The 26,285-nt window shown below is 34.6% G+C and overlaps 10 protein-coding genes across 10 annotated transcripts; 6 read left to right on the forward strand and 4 right to left on the reverse strand.

The window, feature by feature from the left end:
* Nucleotides 1-1,475: 1,475 nt before the first annotated feature.
* On the forward strand, nucleotides 1,476-3,071 carry TPHA0D03640 (uncharacterized protein; the record flags this gene model as incomplete). The annotated part of the gene is made up of 1 exon (XM_003685385.1): nucleotides 1,476-3,071. One exon carries the CDS (start codon nucleotides 1,476-1,478, stop codon nucleotides 3,069-3,071), a length of 1,596 nt encoding a protein of 531 aa, XP_003685433.1.
* Nucleotides 3,072-3,320: 249 nt separating this feature from the next.
* ATG3 (Atg3p) lies at nucleotides 3,321-4,316 on the reverse strand (the record flags this gene model as incomplete). Its single annotated transcript, XM_003685386.1, has 1 exon — nucleotides 3,321-4,316. One exon carries the CDS (start codon nucleotides 4,314-4,316, stop codon nucleotides 3,321-3,323), a length of 996 nt encoding a protein of 331 aa, XP_003685434.1.
* Nucleotides 4,317-4,949: 633 nt separating this feature from the next.
* On the forward strand, nucleotides 4,950-7,064 carry LRO1 (phospholipid:diacylglycerol acyltransferase; the record flags this gene model as incomplete). Its single annotated transcript, XM_003685387.1, has 1 exon — nucleotides 4,950-7,064. The coding sequence occupies one exon, from the start codon at nucleotides 4,950-4,952 to the stop codon at nucleotides 7,062-7,064; it is 2,115 nt and encodes a 704-aa protein (XP_003685435.1).
* A 1,151-nt stretch (nucleotides 7,065-8,215) lies between these two features.
* On the forward strand, nucleotides 8,216-8,887 carry ERG2 (C-8 sterol isomerase ERG2; the record flags this gene model as incomplete). Its single annotated transcript, XM_003685388.1, has 1 exon — nucleotides 8,216-8,887. The coding sequence occupies one exon, from the start codon at nucleotides 8,216-8,218 to the stop codon at nucleotides 8,885-8,887; it is 672 nt and encodes a 223-aa protein (XP_003685436.1).
* A 733-nt stretch (nucleotides 8,888-9,620) lies between these two features.
* TOM40 (TOM complex pore protein TOM40) lies at nucleotides 9,621-10,790 on the forward strand (the record flags this gene model as incomplete). Its single annotated transcript, XM_003685389.1, has 1 exon — nucleotides 9,621-10,790. One exon carries the CDS (start codon nucleotides 9,621-9,623, stop codon nucleotides 10,788-10,790), a length of 1,170 nt encoding a protein of 389 aa, XP_003685437.1.
* Nucleotides 10,791-11,126: 336 nt separating this feature from the next.
* On the reverse strand, nucleotides 11,127-12,071 carry GLO1 (lactoylglutathione lyase GLO1; the record flags this gene model as incomplete). The annotated part of the gene is made up of 1 exon (XM_003685390.1): nucleotides 11,127-12,071. One exon carries the CDS (start codon nucleotides 12,069-12,071, stop codon nucleotides 11,127-11,129), a length of 945 nt encoding a protein of 314 aa, XP_003685438.1.
* A 491-nt stretch (nucleotides 12,072-12,562) lies between these two features.
* Nucleotides 12,563-15,334, reverse strand: PRP2 (DEAH-box RNA-dependent ATPase PRP2; the record flags this gene model as incomplete). Its single annotated transcript, XM_003685391.1, has 1 exon — nucleotides 12,563-15,334. One exon carries the CDS (start codon nucleotides 15,332-15,334, stop codon nucleotides 12,563-12,565), a length of 2,772 nt encoding a protein of 923 aa, XP_003685439.1.
* A 554-nt stretch (nucleotides 15,335-15,888) lies between these two features.
* On the forward strand, nucleotides 15,889-17,376 carry URK1 (uridine kinase URK1; the record flags this gene model as incomplete). Its single annotated transcript, XM_003685392.1, has 1 exon — nucleotides 15,889-17,376. One exon carries the CDS (start codon nucleotides 15,889-15,891, stop codon nucleotides 17,374-17,376), a length of 1,488 nt encoding a protein of 495 aa, XP_003685440.1.
* Nucleotides 17,377-17,841: 465 nt separating this feature from the next.
* Nucleotides 17,842-19,011, forward strand: SMM1 (tRNA-dihydrouridine(20) synthase (NAD(+)); the record flags this gene model as incomplete). Its single annotated transcript, XM_003685393.1, has 1 exon — nucleotides 17,842-19,011. The coding sequence occupies one exon, from the start codon at nucleotides 17,842-17,844 to the stop codon at nucleotides 19,009-19,011; it is 1,170 nt and encodes a 389-aa protein (XP_003685441.1).
* Nucleotides 19,012-19,161: 150 nt separating this feature from the next.
* TPHA0D03740 (uncharacterized protein) lies at nucleotides 19,162-26,115 on the reverse strand (the record flags this gene model as incomplete). Its single annotated transcript, XM_003685394.1, has 1 exon — nucleotides 19,162-26,115. One exon carries the CDS (start codon nucleotides 26,113-26,115, stop codon nucleotides 19,162-19,164), a length of 6,954 nt encoding a protein of 2,317 aa, XP_003685442.1.
* Between the last annotated feature and the right edge of the window lie 170 nt (nucleotides 26,116-26,285).

Consider the following 26,285-nt stretch of genomic DNA (forward strand, 5'->3'; position numbering starts at 1 on the left):
ACCAATATCCCATCGACAAAAAAAACAATAACAACAGCTCAGCTCTTTTCTGTGCGAAACGAAAAGCAAGCAAAGCGAATAGTATAGAGAGGTCCCTTCTTGACCTCAAACCCGTATTCTACCGAGTTGTCACAAATATCGAATTGAAATAGCAATATATCTTCTGCTAAATTGAGTTAACGAAACACCAACTACTGTTAAACGCCTTCTATGAGACTGCGTGTTTTCGAGTTTGTATTGGTGCCAGAGGTTGTAACGTTTGGTCAATTTTGGACACAATATTAGCTTTTGTAACAGCACTTTGCGTTACAACTTTCGTAGATTTCGTAGCTTTTGTCGGTGCTCTCTTCGAAAAAGTTACCTTTCCTGAGGTCAACATGGCTGACGGGAAAAATTACCCACGCACCCACATTAGTATGCTGGATATTCTGATAACATCGTTGCCAGCAAGTGAGTTCCTTGCTTGTTGTGCTGGATGAAATCTGGGCTGCTCTGTCGTGCACACACGATTGATGCAGTTTCGAACGTACTATGTCTAACTACTACTGCTAACACAAACACACAAACACACTTAGAACAGCATAGTCGTCACGTCGTATCAGCTTTTGGCGTCGCAAGAAAGGCCATGTAACTAACTTTGAATCATTTGACAACTCTTTAGTCTGCAAGTGAACATACTCTATCCTGTTTTTGTTTTCTTGAATTAGTATGGAGGTACGGTTTTGTTTTAAACTCGTTGTGTTTTGGTGATTTTAGATTACCTTCTCGTAATTGATCCTTTTGTGTTTATTTTAACCTGTTTTGGATCAAAAAAAACAATACTCAAACCTCTTTCTCTTTCCTTTGGTTGAAAGGTCCTCTTATTAGCATCACTACAACACGTAGAGTTTTGTAGGTTGATTTTTTTCAATTGTGTTTTTTTGGGCCTTGGTTCAATAAGGAGATATAGATCAAGAATAGTCGTTCTGATGCTTGATTTCGAGTTTTCGTAATTCTATAATTCGAGTTCCACTTTAGATCTATCCATATGCTTGATTATTTATTTTATATTCTATTTAAATTTTCCAGCAAATGTTTCTTGCCATATATATACAAGGTCCTATTCAATAATATCCTGGTTCTGATCACTTCTCAATCGTCATTATTCCAATTCTTTTCTTTTACCCTAAATTATATTATAATTGTAACAACATATAACTACAAGAACTGTCATTCAATACATCAGAACTAAGAAGGTTAAAATTTGCATACTCTGAAAAGGCATTCTCTATTTTGCTAGTAAACTCATTATTGTCATACATTTGTATTCATTCTTCCACCTATTTTGCATTATAATACATTCATTTCAAAAACCAGTCAATCAAACATCAAACAATATTCCTATATTTTAATATTTTTATATCATACTTCTCTCATTAAGCAAATACGTTTCTGTCCATTACTCCAGCCCACAATAACAAAAAATTATAATAGTTATGCAAGAATCAAAATTAGGACTAGTCGTCACTGCAAAGCAAACTTACTATCCAATTGAGTTATCAAATTCAGAATTACTCGCTCATTACGAAACTATCCAAGAATATCATCAAGATATAGCTTCAAACATCATCGAACAATCATCAAAGTATAAGCCAGACCCAAAGTTGATAGACCAACAGCCAGAAATGGAACCTTCTGCAACTCGTTCTACCATCGTCTCTTTTCTATTCGAATTATCTGTAGTCACAAGAGTCACTGACGGTATCTTCTTCCATGCCGTTAGACTATATGATCGTTACTGTTCAAAGAGAATTGTCTTGAAAGATCAAGCTCAATTAGTCGTCGCTACTTGTTTATGGCTATCTGCGAAGACTTGGGGTGGTTGCAATCACATCATCAACAACGTCTGTGTACCAACTGGTGGTAGATTTTATGGTCCAAACCCAAGAGCAAGAATTCCACGTCTATCAGAATTGGTTCACCATTGCGGTGGATTACATGTCTTCGATGAATCGATGTTTGTTCAAATGGAAAGACATATTCTAGATACTTTAAACTGGGATGTTTGTGAACCAACTATCAATGATTATATTTTAAACGTCGATGAAAATTGTTTAATACAATATGAATTATATAAAAGACAATTAGAATACAATAAAGAATGGAAGGCCAAACGTCAATCACAATCAACACAAGATAGTGACTCAACAATAAATGATCTAGAAGCTGAAAATAATAATGAAGACTCAGATGAAGATGGAGATCTAGATTCAAAAATCCAACTGATAAACTTAAAGAGATTTTTGATCGATTTATCAACTTGGCAATATTCTCTTTTGAAATACGAGCTGTTCGAACTAAGTAATGGGATTTTCTCCATAATAGATAAATTTACCAATCATGATCAAGGTCCATTTTTAATGTCTCCTCCAATTTCAGCTTCATACCAAGTACAATTATTAAACATTTATATTAACGCTATCATTAACGCTCCAGAATCTTTGATAGAAGTTTATAGAAAACAGACTGGTGTTATGGAATTTATTTCCCGTGTTAAAGATTATCATTTGGATCTACAAAAAAAGTTACAACTCGCTTCTTCTTTGGATTTATCAAGGAAAATGTCTGCCACAATTCCAAATGGAAATGGTACATTTTTCGATCGCAATGCTTCCCCATCATCTATTTATTCATCACAATCATATACTCCATTGAGAAACACTAGCGCATTATCAGAAAACTCGTTGTTCAGCACAACATCTGTAGATCAATCATCTCCTATTACTCCACAAATGTACATGTTTGGTCAATTCAAAACCGACAGTGATTGTGCTAGTACCATTAGTGTCAATAGTATTTCAAATCTGAAGAATTCTAACAACAGTAATGCAAATATTAATAGAATTAAAATGGATAATGATGATGATAAAGAAAATGTTGATCCTTATAGACAAATAAAAATGAAAAACAGTGTGAATTCAAAGAATAATAGTACAACTACTTTCTGTTCTCCAAGCAAAACAAAAGAAAGCTTGAGCAATAAGCCATCAATAATGTCTCTAACCCTTATAAATACCACTGGAATGGTATAAAAAATTTCATAAAGAATTAAATATATTTTTAAATAATACCTTAATATATTTTAGAATTTAAATACTGAGTTTCTTAGAACTTTTTATTCTATAGCTGGTAATTAATTGGAAGTTAAATGAATTATTTTTAATTACCAACAGCTTCTCAACCTTAGATCCAGAATCAAATAAAGCTAGTTGATCTATTTATCATAACATTTTGTTGCACTTTTGAGTTTCAATTAACTAAAAAATTCTAATTATATGAAACTACCAACCCTCCATGGTATAGTCATGTTCTATACCTGGAGTTACGCTTGTTATAAACTTTAAGAAAACCACTAAATACATATCAACCCTAATAGTGTTGCTCATGTCAATTTGTACATCTTCCCAGTCATCTTGGTTAGATTCTGATTCACCACCACAATCATGTTTTTTCTCTACCTTAGCATCCTCTTCTGCTTTCTTTTGCTTTACAGATGCGACCTTCTCAAGTAGAACTCTCATCACATTAGCATGCTTACAGGGATGGATAGAAACAGAAGCGATTGAGTTTTTATAAAATGGTAATTTTTCAATAGTGGCTGTTTTAGCTCTATAGTCAGGTGTGATATCTTCAAACATCTCATTCGCAATTAAAGGAGACCCATTACTACTAAAACCTACTAAATACATTTTCGGTACTTTGTATGAGGAAGAATAGGTTATATATAAATCATAATACCTCATGTTCGTCCTATCCATGCCGTTATCTATTAAATCGTCATCGTCCGTTAAATCCTCTAAACCCATACTCTCCATCATAGCATCGATATCATTAGACGCCGTAGGTCTACTGTTTTGATCTTTCTTATCTTCAAGACTATGTCTTGTCACATTAACAACATTATTAACTTCATCACTGACTAACCAACCTTCTTCTTCTTCTCCTTCTTCTCCCTCTTTGTTTGATAGTCCTTCTTCATAGTAGATATGCGACTTGTCAGCAACTTTATCATCGTCCTTGAAGCTAGTAAAAGTCTGTGCTCTTTGAGAGCTTGGAACTTTCCTTACAACTAGAAATTGTTTATCTTCAGGCAGAAAACTTCTATTACTAATATCTTTAGTGGCCTCGTTCCAACTCCAAATTGGAAACATATGGCATAAATAGTCACCAGCCTGTATAAATTCTTCTGGGGTAATCTCCCCAGTATTTAAAAAAGTCGACTTATGTGAAACTGGTGTCAAATATTCTCTCCAATTTCTAATAGTGGATCTTAACATTATTCTTAAAATTGTGTCTCTTCCTTAATATATTTGTGTATGAGTACTTTATAATTGCTTTTAGTATTTTATATCTTGTCTCTGAGTGTAATGCTACTCAGAACACTTTAATCTCTTCAAATTTACTCAACTTCAATATAACGGTATGATTTATAATCATATATTGATTCAGTAAAAACGTATATGTTAACTTTTACGTTTATCAATTTAATTAAATAGTGTTCGATTTTTTACTGAGAGATGACCTTTTTTGTCACACTCGCGATAACTTTAATATTCGATATCCATTGATTAGCCAAAAAAGCAGAGTTAATGAAAATCCTTTAATGGTTGCTGATGATTGTTGATGACTTATTCATGGTATTAATGGTATTCACAGTATTTAGGATTCAAATATAGTCCAATATAGTTTCTATTTATCTTGGTATCTTGAATAAGCAGGAAAAAAAGAGACATATCTATCGGTTTTTGAAGTGTCTGGACGCAACGTTTTTTTACAGTCGTGATAAGTTTGACTCAGATAATGACTTAGATCAAAGATAGTAATTAATTATTTACATTATTTTCCTTTGACTATTTACCATATATTCAATAATAATAGTTTCTAACATTCCTAAATTAATAATTAACACTATGCCTATAAAGTTAAGAAGAGGATCGACAAGTTCGATCAAGAACAGGAGTAGGAGTGGAAGTTCAAATAGAAATTCTGCCACTGGCGTCAACTATAATTCAAACTCCCCCAAATATAAAGCTATGCAGAAGCATTATCTAGAGGAGTTTGGCGATATATCAGATAAAGGACAAATCTACGGCAATGATGGTGATACTTACAGCCATTCAAGCAAAAATACTGGGAGGAATGAAAATAAAAGTAATAGGAAAATTCCAGCAGATAATTTCGGTAAACATTTGAGAGATTCCAAAAGATTTATTTTCACCTTAGGTGCATTTTTAGGTGTCTTGATAGCATTTTATTTTGGTGCTACTCATGTGCATAGCACTAACAAAGATTTATTCACTAACATGGTAAACTTTGAATTTTTGAACGATTATATAGATGATTGGAAGGATGTTATACCACAGGGTTTCCAATCATTTATTGCGGATTTTCCAGTCAATTTAGACTCAGAAGGGTCTTTCCAGTCAAATTTGTCAGGTGATTTCGCTGTAGGCAAGCAATTAAAGAAAGAATTACAGTTGAAGGCATTCCATCCCGTTGTTATGGTTCCTGGTGTAACATCAACTGGTTTGGAGAATTGGGGAATTGAAGGAGATGAAGAATGTGATAGCTCCCCTCACTTTAGGAAAAGGTTATGGGGTTCGTTCTATATGCTCCGTGTAATGGTTCTAGATAAAGTATGTTGGTTAAAACACGTAATGTTGGATCCTGAAACAGGGCTAGATCCAGCTAATTTTAGATTAAGAGCAGCACAGGGCTTCGAAGCTAGTGATTTTTTTGTTGCCGGGTATTGGATTTGGAACAAAATTATTCAGAACTTAGGTGTCATAGGGTATGACCCAGATAAGATGACAACAGCAGCATATGATTGGAGATTATCATACCAGGATTTAGAAAGACGTGATAAATATTTTTCTAAGCTAAAACAACAAATCGAACTTACTTTCGAATTAAATGCATCAAAATCTGTGCTTATCGGCCATTCCATGGGGGCACAGGTAGTATTTTATTTCTTAAAGTGGGTTGAAGCTGAAGGTCCTAATTATGGTAATGGAGGACCAGGTTGGGTTAATAAATATATTGACTCATTTATCAATGTCTCTGGTACATTGTTAGGTGCCCCTAAAGCTGTGCCAGCACTAATAAGTGGAGAAATGAAAGATACTATTCAATTAAATGCTATCGCAATGTATGGTTTAGAGAAGTTTTTCAGCAGAAGAGAGAGATTGAATTTACTAAGAACCTGGGGAAGTATACCGTCCATGTTTCCAAAGGGCGGAGATCTGATCTGGGGTAATCATACATTTTCTTACGAAGATCTCGCATCTAAGAATTCGACTTCTATCCTTACATCATCTTTCGGCCCATTTATTAAATTAGAGAAGAGTAAAAATCCTTCAAGTAAAAAAAATAAAACAAAAAAGCATATGAAAACCACTAATGATAAAACTGAAATTGTGGACTTATCAATGGAAGATTCTATTAATTTAGTGAAAAATATATCTCCTTCTTGGTTACAGAAAAGAATTGATGAGCAAAACGATTATGGTTATGCTAATTCATGCGAAGAATTGCTACAACATGAAAAAGACCACAAATATTGGACAAATCCACTTCAGGTACCATTGCCAAATGCGACAGATATGAAAATCTATTGCATTTATGGTATTAATAACCCAACTGAAAGAGCTTATATATATAAAGAAGGCGGAGATGGTGATTCACTAAACATGACGATTGATTATGAGAGCGCCAATCCTGTCTTATTTACTGATGGAGACGGTACTGTTCCTTTAATGGCGCATTCATTATGTCATAAATGGGCCCAAGGCAAGTCACCTTACAATCCAGCGAATATGTCAGTAACTATTATAGAAATTCAACATCAACCTGATAGATTCGATATCAGAGGTGGTCCAAAATCCGCAGAACATGTTGATATTTTGGGTTCTTCAGAATTGAACGAATACGTGTTAAAGATAGCCAGTGGTTTAGGTTCTACAGTGGCTAATAAACTTTTAAGTCCCCTTAAAGAATGGGTTGAGATGATCGACTTTCCAATGTAGAAAATCAACCAAGTACCATAACTATCACCACAGAAAAACTCAAAACAACAACTTTTATAGACACTTTCCATTTTTGGAATAACTTTATATGCCATTTAGATACTACAATTCAAATATAATAGATACATAAACAAACCATTCGTACATTAAACATAGCTATATAAGCATATTGTACTTGCACAATATCACGTATATAGACAAAACATCGAACTGCCACCCTATATAGCCATTTATTCACCTTGCAATAAGAAAAATTATGATTGCACTAAGCAAAGATTCACATCCAGCATTCGATGCAGTACACTGTTTGATACAGAGATGTAAGAAATAAAAAGAGAAGTAACGTTAGGACTCTTCTAAACCTCTTCTAAGTAGCCACATGAGAGAGAGAGAACTAGTAGAATAAAGCAAATACAAATGAACGTGTTTTGCACAGACTTGAACCATCAATTGCAAGAAGTTTTTACTTGTCTATTTTTTTGCTTCGACGATGTCTTTGTAAAGTGACCTCTTAAACGAGCAATCCATCCATTCACCACCAAGCCTCTGGGCACAAGATAAAATTTTCATTTGTTTTGGTTCAAATCACTCTGCAGACGGCGATGGTTACTACAATGTTGTAGTTGCTTGTTGGCTTGCTCAAGTGCATATATATTTGATGAAAGATTTGTGGGAAGGACCTTAAGATTCGTAAGATTCGTAGCTGCTTAAACGGTGGATCCAGGACTCTTGAAGAACGTAATGCTGGAGGACTGATTGGGCTTGATCTTGCTACGACCGATATCTCATAGATAAATATCGTTATACGCACTAACTATCCAACTTTATTTCGGAAGGTTAAGCAGATTGTCAGTCAGTTTGTGCAGTGAGAGCCAAGACATTGGGTAGCTTACTATCTGATTCTTCACATTTCGTTGTGCATAGTTTGTGGCGATTCTTTGAATTACCTTCGTAAGCTCTTAATTGTCAGTTGCAACAGATGTCTTATAGTAATCACCTTTTAATCTGAAGATTTTAAAGTTCAACTATCAACACAAAGATATATTTATATAAGAAAGTGATTTTATTTTATAGAATGTTATAAAGTGCAAGTGTTCATATATTTTCAATTGGTATTTACAACAGAAGTAGAGACAAACAAATCTGCAACGATGAAGTGTATTTCTATTATTGTTTTATTGGGTTTATTGGGCTATTACATGAACACCCTTTACACCACTTGGTTACCAACCAACTACATGTTCGATCCAAAGACATTGAATGAAATATGTAATGGTGTCATATCTCAATATAACACCACTGATTCAAAATTCGATGTTAAAGTCATGTTAAAGGACATAAGAAATGAATTAGCTTCTCATTATGGTGAAGAATATATCAACAAGTACGTCGAAGAAGAATGGGTTTTCAACAATGCTGGTGGGGCAATGGGCCAAATGATCATCTTACATGCTTCTATCAGTGAATATCTAATCATCTTTGGTTCTGCCGTCGGAACAGAAGGTCACACTGGTGTCCATTTCGCTGACGATTACTTCACTATCCTTCACGGTGAACAACTTGCAGCTTTACCAAATGCTTTAGAGCCAGAAGTTTATAAAGCAGGCCAAACTCATCATTTAAGAAAAGGTTTCGCTAAACAATACGCCATGCCAAGTGGTTCATTCGCCTTAGAATTGGCTCAAGGTTGGATTCCATGCATGCTTCCATTCGGTTTCCTAGATACCTTCTCTAGCACATTGGATGTGTACACATTATACAGAACTGTCTACTTAACCGCTAGAGATATGGGTAAGAACTTGATTCAAAATGGTAAATTCTAAACAACGACATATCAATGCTAGGAATTCAAACATAATCAAAAAACCCATAGAACCATCTCTTCCGACCAGAAGAATGACTAAAGCAACTTTCGAAAGGGCTCCATCTAACTTGGCTCTACATAAAAGATAATTACTTAAATATATATATGTATATCTAAATACATATCAGATATTTCTTTCCAGTTCCAACTTCCCTTCAAATGACAGCTATTTCAAACGGCAAAAACGACAACAACTCAATAACCAATCTAATTAACCATTGTGCCTATTGTATGATCATCAGTTGACCTTCCGAAGTGGTTAAACTACGTCAAGAATCACTTTAAGTTGAACCGAACCGTCACCTTTATATTCACTACAATTCCAATTCATTCGTAAATAATGATGAATACTGTCGTTCAACGTGATTGCTTGATTTTTCAACACACTCACACAGACCGAGAGGGTCTCTTGTAACAAGTCTTTTGGTAACTCGAAGGTAAACCAAACCCATTTAGAACCCTTTGCCTTTATACATGGGGTTGGCTTCTTGAATGGTTGATAATTGGTATTTGAATCAGGTTAGCCTTGCATATCGTTGTTATTGTGCCATTGAAAAGTAAAGCGAACGTTTCGAAGGGGAATAAACAGTATTGCATTCTGGTTTTATTATTTTGAAGAGATCCTAATTAAAATAAAAAAATATCACCTATATATACATATATATCCAGATTCGTTTAGCATTGAAACAAATATGAGCACTCCTGTAAACATTACCGATTACACCAAGATCCCAACACAGGCTGGCGTTTCTCCAATGACTTCCGATCAAACTGATGAGTCTTTTTGGTCTTCAAATCCGATCTCCAGTTTTTTCATCGATACTTACAGAAACGTACATCAACATAGAGAATCTTTATCGTTGTCGAATCCTGGTAGTGTCGAGGATCTAAATAAAGAAGTGGCCAGAGACGTCTTTTTGAATCAATACGCTTTCACTGGGTTAAGAGCTGATTTGAATAAAGCTTTTTCTTTGAACCCTGCTTTCCAAACTTCTCATACTTTTTCTATTGGGTCAACCAATTTACCTAGTTATGCGTTCTCTGCTTTGTTTGCCAACGACGATTTGTTTGTGCAAGGTAATGTCGATGCTGATTTCTCCTTATCAGGTAGATTGAATTATGGTTGGAATAAACATAATATCTCAAAAGTGAATTTGCAAATCGCACATGGTCAACCTACTATGTGTCAGTTGGAACAAGATATTAAAGGTTCTGATTTCTCAATTAATTTCAAGACTTTGAACCCAACTTTCCAACTTTTGAATGCTAGTGAAATTTTCACCGGTGTTGCTGTCGGTTCTCTATTACAAAACGTCACTCCAAATTTAGCATTAGGTTTAGAAGTTCTATACTCAAGATCTCAATCTGGTACCCCTGCTGATTCAGGCGTTTCATATTTAACCCGTTACGTCTCCACCAACAAAAATTGGATTTTTTCGGGTCAATTACAAGCTAATGGTGCTGCCATCGCCTCATTTTGGAGAAAAGTCTCTCCAAATGTCGAAGCTGGTATCGAAACAACTTTACAAGCTGGTATGATTCCAATCACTGACCCTGTAGTGGGTACCCCTGTCGGTATTCAACCAACTATCGAAGGTTCTACTACCGTTGGTGCAAAATATGAATACAGACAATCTGTCTATCGTGGTACTATCGACTCAAATGGTAAAATTGCTTGTTTCCTAGAGAAGAAAATTTTACCAACCTTATCAATCTTATTCTCTGGTGAAATTGATCACTTCAAACAAGAAAGTAAATTAGGTTGTGGTTTGCAATTCGAAACAGCTGGTAACCAAGAACTATTAATGATGCAACAAGGTTTAGATGCTGATGGTAATCCATTACAGGCCCCACCTCAATAAAGTTAACATGAACCATTAAACATTTTAATTGACTCCATGTAACTTCTTTTCCATTTTTTTCAACTTTTTGACGTATTGTTCTTTTTGAAGTGAAAAGAATACTACTTTAAATTATAAATACAACTCAAAAGATATCCTTGTGTATAGCCTTTATATTAATAGTAACAAGTAATTATTATAAGTTTATGAACTTATTAACTCAATATATGCTCCTTTCTTAGAAACTAATTAAAGACTCAATCAAGCGTGAGAACTGCAAATTAACATTCATAAGCATTTTAAGAATTCATATATAGAAGTATAGAATTATATATTGTTAATATACTATGATCTTCTTTATAATTTAATGTTTCTTAAAACGACTTCAATGGAGTACCCGTCTGGATCCTTTAGGAAAGCAATGTTCTTCATTTTACCTTGATTGAACTTTGGAGCCCATTGGATCGCATCACCATATTTGTTTTCAATTTCTTGACAGAAAACTTCTGGCTTATCCATCACTACACAAATATGACCATAGCCTTGTGGTTCAGCGTTGCCAGTGTGATAATGGAAGTCTGGATCATCTTCAGTTCCATAGTTGTGACATAATTCGACAACACCTTCGGTGGTTCTCCATCCCTCTCCTTCAGTTTCCTTGTAACTGAAGAAGTAATTTGTAAACTTAGCAGTTGGAACGTCGAAAGTTCTAATTAATTTCATACCTAAAACGTTAGTGTAAAAATCAACAGATTGCTTTGGGTCTTTGATGCGGTACATGGTATGGTTCAACTTTGGACCAAGATTTTGTGGACTTTGGTATGCTAGAAGTTCAATCCAGTATCCATCAGGGTCTAAAATGAAGGCAATATTGTGCTGTCTACCTTCTTCTAGTTTCTTCTTAAAAACAACGTTCTTGGCTTCTAACTCAGAACAGTATTTCTCGATATCGTAAACAGAGATACATGTGTGGCCAAAACCACGATGTGGTTCAACATTGCCGTTGTTGACTTTGTAGTCTGGATCATCTTCAGTACCCCAGTTGTGGGTCAATTCTAAAACACCACTATAGCCAAATATGTTATCGCCAGAGACAGAAGCTTCTACTTCTCCTGGGAATTTCAAAAAGTACAAACTGAATTTCATGTCTGGGAAATCCTTCTTCATATACAACTTCATGTTCAACTTCTTCTCATAAAACTCAATACTTCTGACAGGGTCCTTAATTCTGTAGCAGGTGTGGTTCATCAACAATGAAGGGTCATTTTGGGCAGATTCGATTTTGGTTGTGTACAAACTCATTTTTCTTCAAATTGGCTGTAAGGTTTCACCAATTGGGCACTTTGTATCTTATAGTCGGCAACAAAACAAGAACTGCACACCTGCAATGGCTGGTTTCTTATATACAATATACAATTTAACAATTTCGAAAAGGTATTTGTGCCATAACTCTCTGTTTCTCTGTTACTAATCCTCAAAAGTTGAAAAATAGTTGCTTACATAACGAATATGGTTGTTATTTAACAATGAAATAACAACCATAATTAGTAATGGTACTTATGAATACGGTCAATTCAACGCAAGGATTGAACGATATTATGAATTGGGATATATATTAGTAATTGAGAAACTGCACTGCAAGCTTTAATTTCTGGCTACTCTATGGTGTACTCATTTAAAGGTTTGTTGTTCCGCAAAATTGTAAAAACATATCAATCTCTTTGAGTATATACATATATATTTGTATGCGACAAAAACGGTTAGAGGTTCCAACTAGCGTACAGAAGTCGGTATTACCTTTCCAATTTTTTATACAACTGTGGAACCATTTCATTTAGCCACGATTCATTTGCAATTGGGAGTATCACTCGAGCATATTCCTTTGTAGTCAACATCAATTGCTGGAACAATATATGTTTCGTCGGTTTTCGGCCTTCTTCCATATGGGATTTTTGGTAGACAACACTAGACGGGTGTATTAGAACTTCGAGTCCATTATTAGCTTTCCCTTTGCCAATTGTTCTATATCCGGTGGTACCCAACTTGGCAATATTCATGGGAAATCCAGTTATAAAGCACTTAGAAATTTTAGAAGTTATATTCATATTTGTTATATCAGGAATTTCCTGACGGGCTTTTATATTTAACGCAACTAAACCTAGCCTCTCACTACATTTCCACAATTGCTCTCTAATGTTTCTTACTCTACATAACGTCTTGTACTGGACTTTATGATCTTTGCACCAGAATTTAGAATAATCAGACTCGCTCCATTGATCATAGATTTTAAGATAAAGCAAATGATCACTATTAGAATCACCAACAACTCGATTCATAGCTTCCTTTGACGAACCAATAAACATGGATGAAACTTCTTGAAGCATTGCGACAATAGTTACACATTCTTCCAAAACACCTTTTGTGGTTTCATTAGTGGCGGATGTGTAAATAACCTTTGCAAATTCTGGTTCACATGGAAATTCACACATTATTCTTCCAAGCCTCGTTATAGAACCGTTACTGTTCAAAGCTCCTAATATATATAATGTCTCCAATGCTTTCGATAATGACTGGATACTTGGTTTGTCCAGTAAAGGAAATCCAATCAAATCGCTGACACCTAGTGATAATAATAATAATACAATATTTGATATATTAGTCCTTAAAATTTCCGGCTTTGGCATCATTTCTAGTTCATTATAATATGACCATTTGGTAAACAATCTAAAACATTTACCTGGGCCTACACGACCAGCTCTACCAGCTCTTTGATCAACAGATGCTTTAGAGCAAGGTACAGTGAGTAATTGTGACATCCCAGTAGATGGAACATATGCGTTTTCTTTTACATAACCAGGATCAATCACGTACTTTATACCGTCGATTGTTAATGAAGTTTCGGCAATATTCGTTGCAAGAACGACTTTACGACATCCATTTGGAGTCTTTTGGAATATTCTATCCTGTTGTTCTTGAGGCAAATTAGCATATATAGGCGTGATAAGCATCTGGGGTATGCTTGAACCTAATTTAGCTATTATCGCCTCTAAATTTTCTCTTACATTTTCAATTTCTTCTTGACCTGTTAGAAACACCAATATATCACCTGGTAGAGCTTGTGTTGTATGAATTTGGAATATGGTTGTAATAGCGGCATTCATATAATTAGCCTCAGGCTGAACTGTATAATGTATATCAACTGGATAACGTCTACCAGGGACATTGAATATAGGGCATTTATTGAAAAAATTTGAGAATTTTGTTGAGTTCATTGTAGCAGATGATATAATCAGTTTCAAATCTGTTCTATGTAACAAAATATTTTTTAGAAGACCTAACAGGATATCCGTTGCTAATGTACGTTCGTGAGCTTCATCAATCATGATACAGGAGTACCTGGATAACATCGGGTCGTTCAAAAACTCTCTCAATAACATACCATCTGTCATGTACTTTAATAAGGTTTTATTAGGTGTTGTTTTATCGTCAAAACGAATAGTATATCCTACCTCTTGCCCAAGAACAGCATTCATTTCGTCAGCTACTCTTGAAGCGACAGAAGTAGCTGCTACTCTTCTTGGCTGAGTGACTGCAATTTGGAACTTCCCATTTTGAGTATAATTTTCTTCTATCAAATATTGAGGCAATTGTGTTGTTTTACCAGAACCAGTTTCACCAACTACAATTAAAACTTGATTTTCTTTAATAGCATCTAGCAGGCTTTGCCTGTATTTATAAACTGGCAGCAATTTCCTTGACTCTTGGATGGCGACTATCCTATTTTCTTCCATATTCAATTTTTCCCTTAAATTTTCCAATTCTGCATCTTCTTCTCCACTTGAAGTATCCTCATCATTTTCATCATCTAACATATCTTCTTGATCACTAGTGAAATCTATCATTGCTTCTTCATCAAAGACATAGTCATACTTTTCCGAACCTTTAACCTGAATGTTGTCTATTTGATGACCAGCATCTGTCTTCACTGCATTCCGTATCTGATTGTCTTCCCATATTTCACCTGGGTTACGTTGTCGTTTGGAACCATCGTATTCGTTGCCATATAGGGTTTTCCTTTTTTTATCAGTTGGAGAACTGCTGTTATCAGCATCATCATGTGCCAATGTGTAATAATTAGTATCCTCTATGGATCGTTTGCTATTGATCAGCTGAACTAACTCTCTCTTCAATATAATCTCCGACCTTTCCCTTTCTGATAGATTGTCCCATCCATATTTTTTTATGTCATCTTCTAAAATCTCAAGCTCTCTTATCAGCAATACGAATTTCTCTTTCTCTCTTCTTCCAAGATACTCATGTCTTGCCAGTACCCTCAATTCATCCATATTTTCATTAACCTTGCTTCTAATAGCATCTGCACCGTGATGATCAGAAGCATACTGGTGTCTTTCCAACCCCTGATCTTGTTTTTCTGTTTTTTCTTCCGACAAAGCATCTCTCGAGACTTCTGCATCCCCATCCACACTATCATCTTCCACAGATTCGTATCTAGCTTTCACTCTCCTCTTCCCCACTCCTTCCCAAATCTTGGTCTCATTTCCCATTTTGCCAAGAATAGTTTCCTTCTTGAAAATAATGTACTGTTATCTACGGCTGAGACTTAGTTCAAATACGTCTTGGGGTGTTACCACTAGAAAACAAACTGAAAAGAAGTACGTTTTAATATTAACTCATCTCAGATCATCTCATCTCATTTCATCTCTTTTTATGGTTGTTACAAATTTCAGAATTTTGAATGAAACCCTAAAAAACCCGTAAGACGTTCACATTTGAAGCTCATCTCAAACTCGAAAATGAAAAATTTGATGTTTAAGATCTCTGATGATGAGATGAGTTAAGGCAATATAAGGAACCGTTTGTATTTATCGAGGATGTCAGGATCAGTTGGACCAGAGGTTTATGTTTCAGGATAGTGGTGCTATTGTGGTGTGGCCAAAATCAGTTTCTGAAAGTTGAGTTTCGGAATTTTATTTAAGAGCAACAGTTAGGAATTTCGAACACTGCCTATATTTTTATTCGTTTTCTTTTTAGAGAAGGAGAAGCATTGAACAGTATTTTTCAAAGGGTTGGGCTATAATATTTTGTATTGCAACACACTATGCCGTTGGTGGACTATATATCAAATGAGGAAGCAGAGCTTATGCGTGTTGCTAACGCTTCTTCGCAGCGGAGGAGATCTTCTGTTGTGTCCATGGAGTCTGGAAAGACAAAATATATGCCGCCTTGGACTACTCCCTATATTATCGGTATAGGTGGTACTTCTGGGTCTGGCAAGACTAGTGTTGCTAGTAAATTGGTCTCAGAAATCGATGTTCCTTGGACGGTATTGATCTCCCTGGACAACTTTTATAAGCCCTTGGATAAAGCTCAACGGAAGAGGGCCTTTGAAAATAATTACGATTTTGATGAACCAGAAGCTGTGGATCTGGATTTAGCATATCGATGCATTCTTGCTTTGAAGGAAGGTAAGAAAACTGAGATTCCTGTTTACAGTTTTGTTCACCATAATCGAGTCCCAGATAAAAACATCACCATATATGGAGCAAGTGTAATTGTCATCGAAGGTATCTATGCTTTATACGATAAGAGATTATTAGATTTGATGGATTTGAAAATATACGTCGATGCAGACTTGGATATTTGCTTGGCGAGAAGATTATCAAGAGATATCATCACTAGAGGTAGAGACTTAAGTGGTTGTATTCAACAATGGGAAAGATTTGTCAAACCAGACGCTGATAAATATGTTAAACCAACTATGAAGAATGCTAATGCCATTATCCCTTCAATGGCTGATAACCAGGTAGCTATAAAATTACTAATCAACCATATTAAATCTAAATTAAAACTAAAGTCAGAGGAACATGTTGAAAAATTACTGAAATTAGGTGGACTCGAGTCTAAGGATTCGAAACCTTTATCATATTACAAGAATATTTTTCAAATACCAGCTACTAACCAAGTTAAAGCATTGAGAACAATGTTATTAGATAAGAATTTGAGTAGAGACGACTTCGTTTTTTATTTTGACCGTGTTGCCACTATTTTACTATCAAGTGCATTAAATAATATCAATATCCAATCTAGAGTTACTATAGAGACTCCGGAAGGTCACCATGAAAAAAATATGATCAGATGCGACTTTGATTCTGTTATTGCAGTTAATATTATCCGTTCTGGTGACTGCTTTATGAGTTCCTTGAAAAATACTATTCCAAGCATAGCGATCGGTAAGCTCCTAATCCAATCAGACTCACAAACTGGCGAACCTCAACTGCACGCTGAATTTCTTCCTCCAAATATTCATCTATGTAATTCCGTCCTGCTAATGGAGGCTCATGTCATTACAGGAGCCAATGCCATCATGGCAATTCAAGTGTTATTAGATAACGATATTTCTTTAAAGAATATCAAGTTAGTCGTTTACATGGCCACAGAAGTTGGTATCAGACGTATCTTAAATGCATTTGGCTCTAGTATTCAAATTTATGTTAATTTCATTATTTCAAATGAAAAAATTAAAAGTGGTAACCATAATTGGGCAGTCACTAAGTTTATTGACACAAAATATTTCGGTTGCAACTAATCTTCTAACCAAAAACATAATATGCCATTTAAATGGGACTGAAACTCCCTCGCTACAATGTTCCACACCTTTAGTTCCACACTAACATAAATAATTATTTATCTCTAAATAATCGAGCATTTAATAGATCATTAATCAGGAACTTCTCGAGTTCAGCTCTTATTTCACAAAGAACAACTATTCTGAACAGAACAGTACTCGCAAATCAGTCAAATAACTACATCGATGCCATTATAAGTTATTCACTTATTCTTAATTGAATACAATAATGGGTTGAAGCATACTAATCGATGTTCATTTCCTTTATTTCAATTTTTGAAACTTTGCGATGGATCGATGAGTTGAAAAATAGAACTGTATATAAATTAGTACATGCAATATTTGAATAAAACAGACATTATATCTAGCTTGTTTAATGTAGTTATGCTAAAATAGGAAAACATAAGAACAGAGTCTAATATAAAGATGGTTAGCTACGCAGGAAAACTTGTTTTAGCCCCTATGGTAAGAGCTGGTGAACTTCCAACAAGATTATTATCGATTCAGCATGGTGCTGATCTGGTTTGGTCACCAGAGATTATAGATAAAAAATTAATACAATGCCAAAGAAATATCAATGATAAATTAAATACTATTGATTTTATAATACCTTCGAATCCGAATGCTGCTCATAATGCGAATAAACCACCCGTTTTGGTCTTTAGAACATATCCAAAGATAGAGAAGGGAAAATTAATATTTCAGATGGGTACTGCATCACCAAATTTAGCAGTTGAAGCTGCTTTGAAGGTAATCCAAGACGTAGATGGTATTGATGTAAATGCGGGATGTCCAAAACATTTTTCTATCCATTCCGGAATGGGTGCTGCGTTGTTGAAGACTCCTGAGAAACTGTGCTCTATTCTTACAGAATTAGTCGCAAAGGTTGGAAAACCATATAACAAACCTATTAGTGTCAAGATTAGAATTTTAGATAATGAAAGCTCTACACTGGGTCTTGTTAAAAGCTTGTGCAAAACAGGAATAGCTAATTTGACTGTTCATTGTAGAACCACACCTATGAGAAACAGAGAAGCACCAATAAGAGACTACATTCCCGAAATCTACAAAATATGTGCATTTAATAACGTCTCATTAATAATGAATGGTGCAATTTCAAACAGAAAAGAATTTGCTGAAATACTAGAGGCGTCACAGTTTCCAAAAGATGTTGGGGGTATGATTGCTGAGTCAGCAGAATCAAATCCTAGTGTATTTAATAGAGATCCATTAGAATGGTACGATGTTTGTAAAGAATATATTCAGATTACAAATGATTTTGAGAACCATGTAGGAAATACAAAGTATATGCTAACAAGAATAGTACCAGGCAAATCAAAATTCTTCCAATATTTTGCAAAATGTAAGACTTTGGAAGAAATAAATTATGTATTACAAAAAATGGGGAAAGATGGCTCTGTGATCGAAGATCCAATGCCCTATCTTGATGAGTGTAGGGAAGCAGAGAAACAGGTAAAAAAAAACAGAATAATAAAAAGTCATTACAAAGTCAAAATAATAAACGTCCACCAAGCACCCTTGAGGACCAAGAACACACAGGAAAGAAAACAAAAGTATAAACTATTTGAAACTTGAAATCCGAAGGTTAAATATTCTGAATTATTGTTACACACAATATCAATGACAAAAAAATATATACATGTAATATATAGTAGTATCCATATAGTTTGAGATAACAGGATATAAATTTCTAATATCATTTTTGATTTGGTTATTGGTTAAGTGCTAAGTTTTATTAATACTCTTCGTTAATGTACCAATAATATAACTCTTATCTTCATTCGGTAAGTCCTGAAGAACACTTAATATGCCAGATAAACTTTCTTCATGATTTTTCTCAATTGAGTCAGTTAGGAAATTACTCATAGATAAAGTCTTCAAGGATTTTACTTTTTTCTCTACCTCATGAGTATTTGAATCAAGCCAGGTTACCACAGACCTATCGTCTTCAACATCCAAATCCAAGGGATACCAAGAGTATAATAGTTTCGTTACATCTTTCCTTGGTGAATCGCCTAATGAACTTTCCATCGTCCTTAAAATGTATTCTTCTTGCAATTTTCTTTTAAGCCGCCAGAAGAGGAAACGACGAGAGTTAACCCAGACTAGTTCTTTCTTGATAACATTTTTAGCCAACATACGACTTGTTTTATCGTGAAGATCAAAAAATTGTGCCGCTATGTGCTTATATACAGGCATGATCTCATTCTCTCGGTTTTGTAATCTATTGGCTAAGACACGATATCTTTCGCTTGATAGAGATCCAGTTAATAATTCATTTTGCAAACTTCTATATTGTTCATCTAATTGAGACATAGTTTTCAGTAATTTATTCCTTCGAAATTTAATGCCAACCATACCCTCTGGTTCTAAAACACTGGCTCTAGAAGTAACATCTGCATACAATTCCATATGATCAGGATTAATCGACGGTTCCATAACTACCCAAGAACCTCCTCGTAATTCACCATTTGGTGGGATATATATCATTACAGGTTGTTTATAATCGTTTAAGGAATCAACAATAAAAGAACCGTATTTTAATATTTCTCGATACATATCTTGTTGACCACCAGAAAAGCCTCGCCAGTTAGCCAAAATAATCAAGGGGAGCTGTTCACCGTAATTAAAATCATTTATGGTCTGTGCTGTTTTAAATGCTGAATTAGGATACCAAACTTGTCCAGCTTCATGAGTTATCGATTCCATTGATTTTGGATTGGCGGGATCCGCTGGAATAACCGTTTCAACTGTTCTGACATCAACGCCGATTACTCCAACGGGAATGCCTCCTAACCGTGCTCTACCGACAACAACTCCATTCGCCCAACCTGATAAAGTTTCAAAAAACGAATCTTTATCAAACAAACCATGCTCAAATATACCTTCTAAAGTGCGACCTCTTATTAACCATCTTATATCATAGGTATCATTAGAGCTTGGGCTATACTGAACGTCTCTGTCCCAACTATCAGGCGAGTTCACAATTGGAACGGGATTATTACGCTTTTTAGGAATATATGATAACCATTTAACTATAGATTCAACACCAGCTAAATCATCAGAAGAAACTAAATGAGAGATACCATTTTTATACATGATCTGAGAACCACCTATCTGGAGGTTTGAGCTATATACGTCTCTTCCCAAAACTTTGTTTATCGCGGCTGCTCCTGTTAGAATAATTGGCTTATTTTCTACTTGTATAGTTCTCTGACCCAATCTTACTAAATATGCGCCGATTCCAACGGAGCGACCGGTGACTAAAGTGATAGTAAATATATCCCTATAAGCTCTTGATGTGGTACCAGCTATTAAACCAGATCCCTTTAAAGATTCCACACCAAAATCATCTGATGAACCAATAATTGCCTTTATGATGTATCTAATCTCACCATTTTTAGTAATTTTTTCCAGTTCAACAGTCTTTTCTTTTCCCATCCTCTTTAAGTCATTAAAACTAGATTCTGTTAAATATAAATAGTTAAAGCCCCTAGTTACATCTTCTAGATCTTTCCAATCAACATTTAATAGCGGAACAAGTTCTTCAGTAATACCTATTCTTGCACCCGAATTTGCTGAAAGATATATTCTTGGTAGACCATGTTTTAAACAATATTCAGTAACATTATTAAAAAATTTATCTTCAATAGGTCCAAAAGATCCCATTTGATAGGATAGATCGTTAGCTATAATGACAATATATCGCCCATCTTTATACTCTGGGGTCTTCATAGAAATTTTAAAAGCTACCATACCGCATTGGTTATTTCCCGGTGCCCTATTGCTTTCCACTAAATTACCACTTGCATCTTCAATTAATTCACAGCATGTAAACATATCACTAGGGAGTGTTTGTATTGGAAAGTTCTTTTTCCAATTATTAATTACAACATGCTCGAACAGTAAGGGAAAGTCGAATACGTAAGAAGTTCCTAATCGTTGCACTTTTTGCCTTTTTTGTTGAATAGATGTTATTTGAGGATATGGGGCATATATGGACATCATATTCAAGGGACCAGGGTTTCCAATTGATTTGAAAATCCATTTTTTTTCACTATTCAAAATTTCTTGATAAATTTGAGAATTTGTCACAAAACCTGAAGGATTTTCAATTATAATACGGAGGTGCAAAGGAGTTGATTTATCAAATTCTCGAATAGCTATTTTTATTTCAATGTTGGTCAATTTCAATTTATTTAAGCGAGATAAATACTTTTCAAAAAGAAAATCAAATGTCCCAGTAAGATCCTTTAAACTCAAGGTAACAATATCTGAAAAATGAAGGAAAATATGAGTTAATGTAGACTGTTCCGAACGCGTTACCTCCAAACCATCAATCATTTCATTAACAAGTTTATCAGCTTTATTTCTTAAATATGTTCTAATTGAACCGAAGTCATTTATACTTCTATCTTTTCTAATTATTCCTCTTGCGAAATATCTAATATCAGATTCTAAGGTTTTAGAAATTCCTTTAAATATGTGAAGTGTAGCATTTCCAGTAGAAATTTGAGATATATTAAACTTAGCCATCTTTCCTATTTCTAATCCATGAACCATTGCTGGATCTGTGTTTCTAAGAGCTTTTTCTTCTTTACAATCGATACCATTAAATGTGAAATATTTTGGGTATAATTTGCCATCGTTACCAACAATAAGTGTCAATTGAGTTATATTTGACTCCTTTAACTGTTCTTGATGTTTTTGTAATATTGATTCAAAATAACTTGAAACATCTTCTTCGTTTCCGATATAACTAGAACTATCCACATATAACAATAAAATTCTTGCCCTTTTCTTAGAATGTCCAATAGTCCCATTAGTAGTACTCTGTTTAACATCGTTGGATTTAATATATGCTAATAATGAAGTAATTGTCGAATGAAGCTCTGTAAAGGTCTTAGAATACGTAAGAATACCCTCTATCCCAAGGAAGACATTTTTACTCAAATCATTCTCTCTTGTCGCATGAGACTCAGTAGTAAAACTACTTATATTGGGAAACAGTTCAGTGAATTCTGGTTTTTGTTTAAAATTCCAGCTCCATATACATTCCCTTTCTATGTAATTAAACTTTAGGTCTGAAATAACAAAATCTCTATAAGCTCTACGAATATACACATTTGCGGCTGCATTTGCTACTGGAGTGTTATCATTTACCAGAAATGGAAATAGGGAATCAAATATTGCAAAATCGCATTCAATCAGTTCTTCCAATATTTTCAAATCTGGTTGAGGATGATCAATATTATTGAGAAATTTTGAATCCCCTAATGCCCGAGATATAACACTACTTATCATATTTGCTTTATCTTTCAAAGAGGGCAATGAACATTGGATCAATAATTTCCTTGCAAATAACGATACTTTATTGGAATCATTGCCTAGTTTTGTAAGGTTAATCAAGGTAGGTTCAACTAACTTCGTAAATAAGGTAAATTTATGACATTGACTGTAATAGTATTTTAAAATATCCATAACCAATTCATTTTTTCGTAGAACCTTTGAGTGTGACAATACTATATTTGAAACTGTTTTCAAATTTTTTCTGTTTTCATCACGTAATTTTAAGATAACATGCTCCTCCTGTACCTTATCCCCTATGAACAGCCTCTCTGTATCATAATATTTCCCTAAAAGCTTAATAATTACGGAATATTCATGCTCCTTAATACCGTTCAAATAACTTTCCGTAATATCATATAATGGTTCCAATATCTGTTTCATAGAAGAATCAGAATTCTTCTCATTTATCGCATCTTCTAACTTCTTCCTTAATTCGACTGCTGGAAAGGAAGAATCCATTTTGGAATACGTAGTCACAATCTGTTGCATCTGGATATCTAAAATTTTTGGTATTTTAGGATGAAGACCGGATAATTGTAATTGCCATTCTGAATATGGGAGAGCAGGATTTCGTAGAACCTCCAGTAGCTCTTCTAATATAGCTTTAGATGAGTCTTGAGTATCATAACCATACAATAAATTATTCAACTTATAGTATAAATATTGAAACCGGTGTGCAAGTTTAGTACCTTCAATAACTGCAGTTCCAAAATTAGGAAATCTACCTTTAAACAGTAAAGTAGGATTTGCCATTTTAACATCATCCAATGTTAATGTCGCGACTAACTCACCTTTAGAAATAGTAGATCCAGGGCTTTTTAAAATGTGAATTGTCCCAGCTGCTGGTGCCAGTAATGGCATTTGCATTTTCATTATTTCAACTTCTGCATACGGCTCGTCAACATTTATATGTGCGCCATTTTCAACCAAATACTTTACTAACTTACCAGGGGAAGGTGTTCTCAACTGTGTTGGATCATTTTCCTCCTTTATTATGGTTGTCATAGAATCAATGGTCAATCGTATAGAATCGACTTCATTTTTCCAATATATAGTATGCGACTTCCCACCAAGGGAAATCAACAGACCACCATCTGATAATTCACGAACTCTAAGTTCACACTTGGAATTATTTAATTCTAAAATGTAAGTGTCTACAGAAGATTTGGTAACTGTAAATTTGTATTTGAAATCATTATGCAAAAATTCAATTTGAAATTCGGTTAGCATGGTGTTTTCTGGTTGAACTATACCTCTTCTTAAGGATTCTGTATATTGTTCATGATTTACTTTTGAAGCAATATGGGCTTTAGTTGCAGCAGCACATAGAGCAGCTAAAATGGGCTCAGGTTTTTTGGAAGTAATTTTTTGTGATATTAAATCATCCAACCACCCAGTTGAAATTTTATTATCCTCGAAGTCTTCAGATTCCAATAATTTAATTAGATATTCGACTGTCGTTTTAAATTCACCTCGAAGCGATAATTCCTTTAAAGATACTATAAGTCTTTTTCTAGCCTGCTGTCTATTTTCTCCAAAGGCAAAAATATGACCGAATTGTGAATCAGAGTAAGAGTGTATTTTACCTTTGTTTGCGACAGAAAAATATCCCCAAACATTAAATGATGAACGGAAATTCAATTCTTCCAGTAATCCACCAGAGGGTTTAAATCCTTGATCTGGATCCTCTGCAGTAATTCTGCATGATATACAATGTCCTTTTGGTTTTGGTTTTAAATGATTCTCAGTTAAAGTTTTCGAAGGTAACGAAAAGTCTATTACGGAATTTGACTCGGCATCATAGCCATATAAATGTCTTATATCTCCAATTCTATGCATAGGAATGCCCATGGCTATTTGTAATTGAGCAGCTGGAAGGTTTACCCCTGTTATCATTTCAGTTGTAGGATGTTCAACTTGTAATCTCGGATTTAATTCCAAAAAATAAGCTTGATCTTCTTTTGAAGAATACAAATATTCAACTGTCCCTGCTGAAACGTACCCTACCAACTTACCTAATCTAATAGCTGCTTCCGCCATCTTCTCAAATTTAGCCTGACTAGCAATTGTAATTGGAGCCTCTTCAATAATTTTTTGATGTCTTCTTTGAACGGAACAGTCGCGACCAAACAAAGTAATATTAGTACCATACTGATCTGCTAATAATTGAACTTCTAAATGTCTAACATCTTCGGCCAATTTCATAATGAACATGGGCGAACCTGGAATTTCATTTACGGCCTGATGATATAATCGTATAAAATCCTCTTCTTTTCGTACTTGTCTGATACCTTTACCGCCACCACCTTCTGAAGCTTTAATCATTACAGGGAAGCCAATTTTTTTTGCCTGTATTAAACCATCCTCAGGTGAAGAGCAACAGGCTTTAAAGTATAAGTCTTTCTCTACAGATACCAGACCACTTTTTGAATCAACTTTTACAGAGTCAATGTCAGAACCAGACCATGGAAAACATGGTACTTTTGCATGTTGTGCAACAATTAAACTCGATACTTTATCACCGATATTTCTAATTGCACTACTTGGTGGACCAATAAACACTATTTTCCTTCTTGATTGTGCTAATTTTTCTGGCAGATGTTGATTTTCAGAGGCATGACCCCACCCAGCCCAAACTGCATCGACATTGAATCTTTCTGCTATATCCACTATCAAATCTACATTCGCATAGTTATGATTATTGGTTCCACCAGGTACTTCTACATATTGATCTGCCATCCTGATATACTCAGAATTCGCATCTAAATCTTCAGGTGTAGCCATCACAACAAATCTGAAAGCTTTCTCTTCTCCAAATGTTTCATAAGCCCATTTCCTTATGGATCTTATCATCTTAACTGCTGCTATACCATTGTTGGCAATCAATATTTTAGAAATCACCGTGTGACCTCCTCGAATTTTTATAAAGTCTCTTAACTGAGAAGAATTAGCTCTTTCTATTGTATTTTGACCAATAAAATGAGGTGGCAATCTTCTATGCTTAACTGAATAGTTTGTAATGAATTTAGGATCGTTCAACTCCTTGAATGATTTCGATCGTATCTTCGGCAATGCTTTCTTTAAATGTTTTCTTGAACTTGAAAACCATCTACAGCATTTATTAAAATGAAATCTTTTAAAATTTCTATTATAATATTTATTCTCGATAGTATAATTTCCAAATGTCTTCAACTTATGTTGATATCTATAACGTGAACTCCAAACATTTTGAACTGTGTAATATCGTGCCTGTTTCGAACAACTTCGTGATAAAACTGATGTCAATGCTTTTGAATGATTAGATATATTATTTCTGCTCATGAGTTCCATTAAATTATGATGCAATTGAGCTGTTTTCCTATAAATTGAACATCTATTATCTACTTCTAATTAATTTTTTGATAGTTGTAAATGCTGAAAATATGATCTGTAATTATTGTATTGTAGAAATCTGAATAGCAATCTTGTAAAAGTTAATGCTTAAGAGTGTTGTACCTATA

The sequence above is a fragment of the Tetrapisispora phaffii genome, chromosome 4 (assembly GCF_000236905.1).
Source record: "Tetrapisispora phaffii CBS 4417 chromosome 4, complete genome".
Classification (NCBI taxonomy): domain Eukaryota; kingdom Fungi; phylum Ascomycota; class Saccharomycetes; order Saccharomycetales; family Saccharomycetaceae; genus Tetrapisispora; species Tetrapisispora phaffii.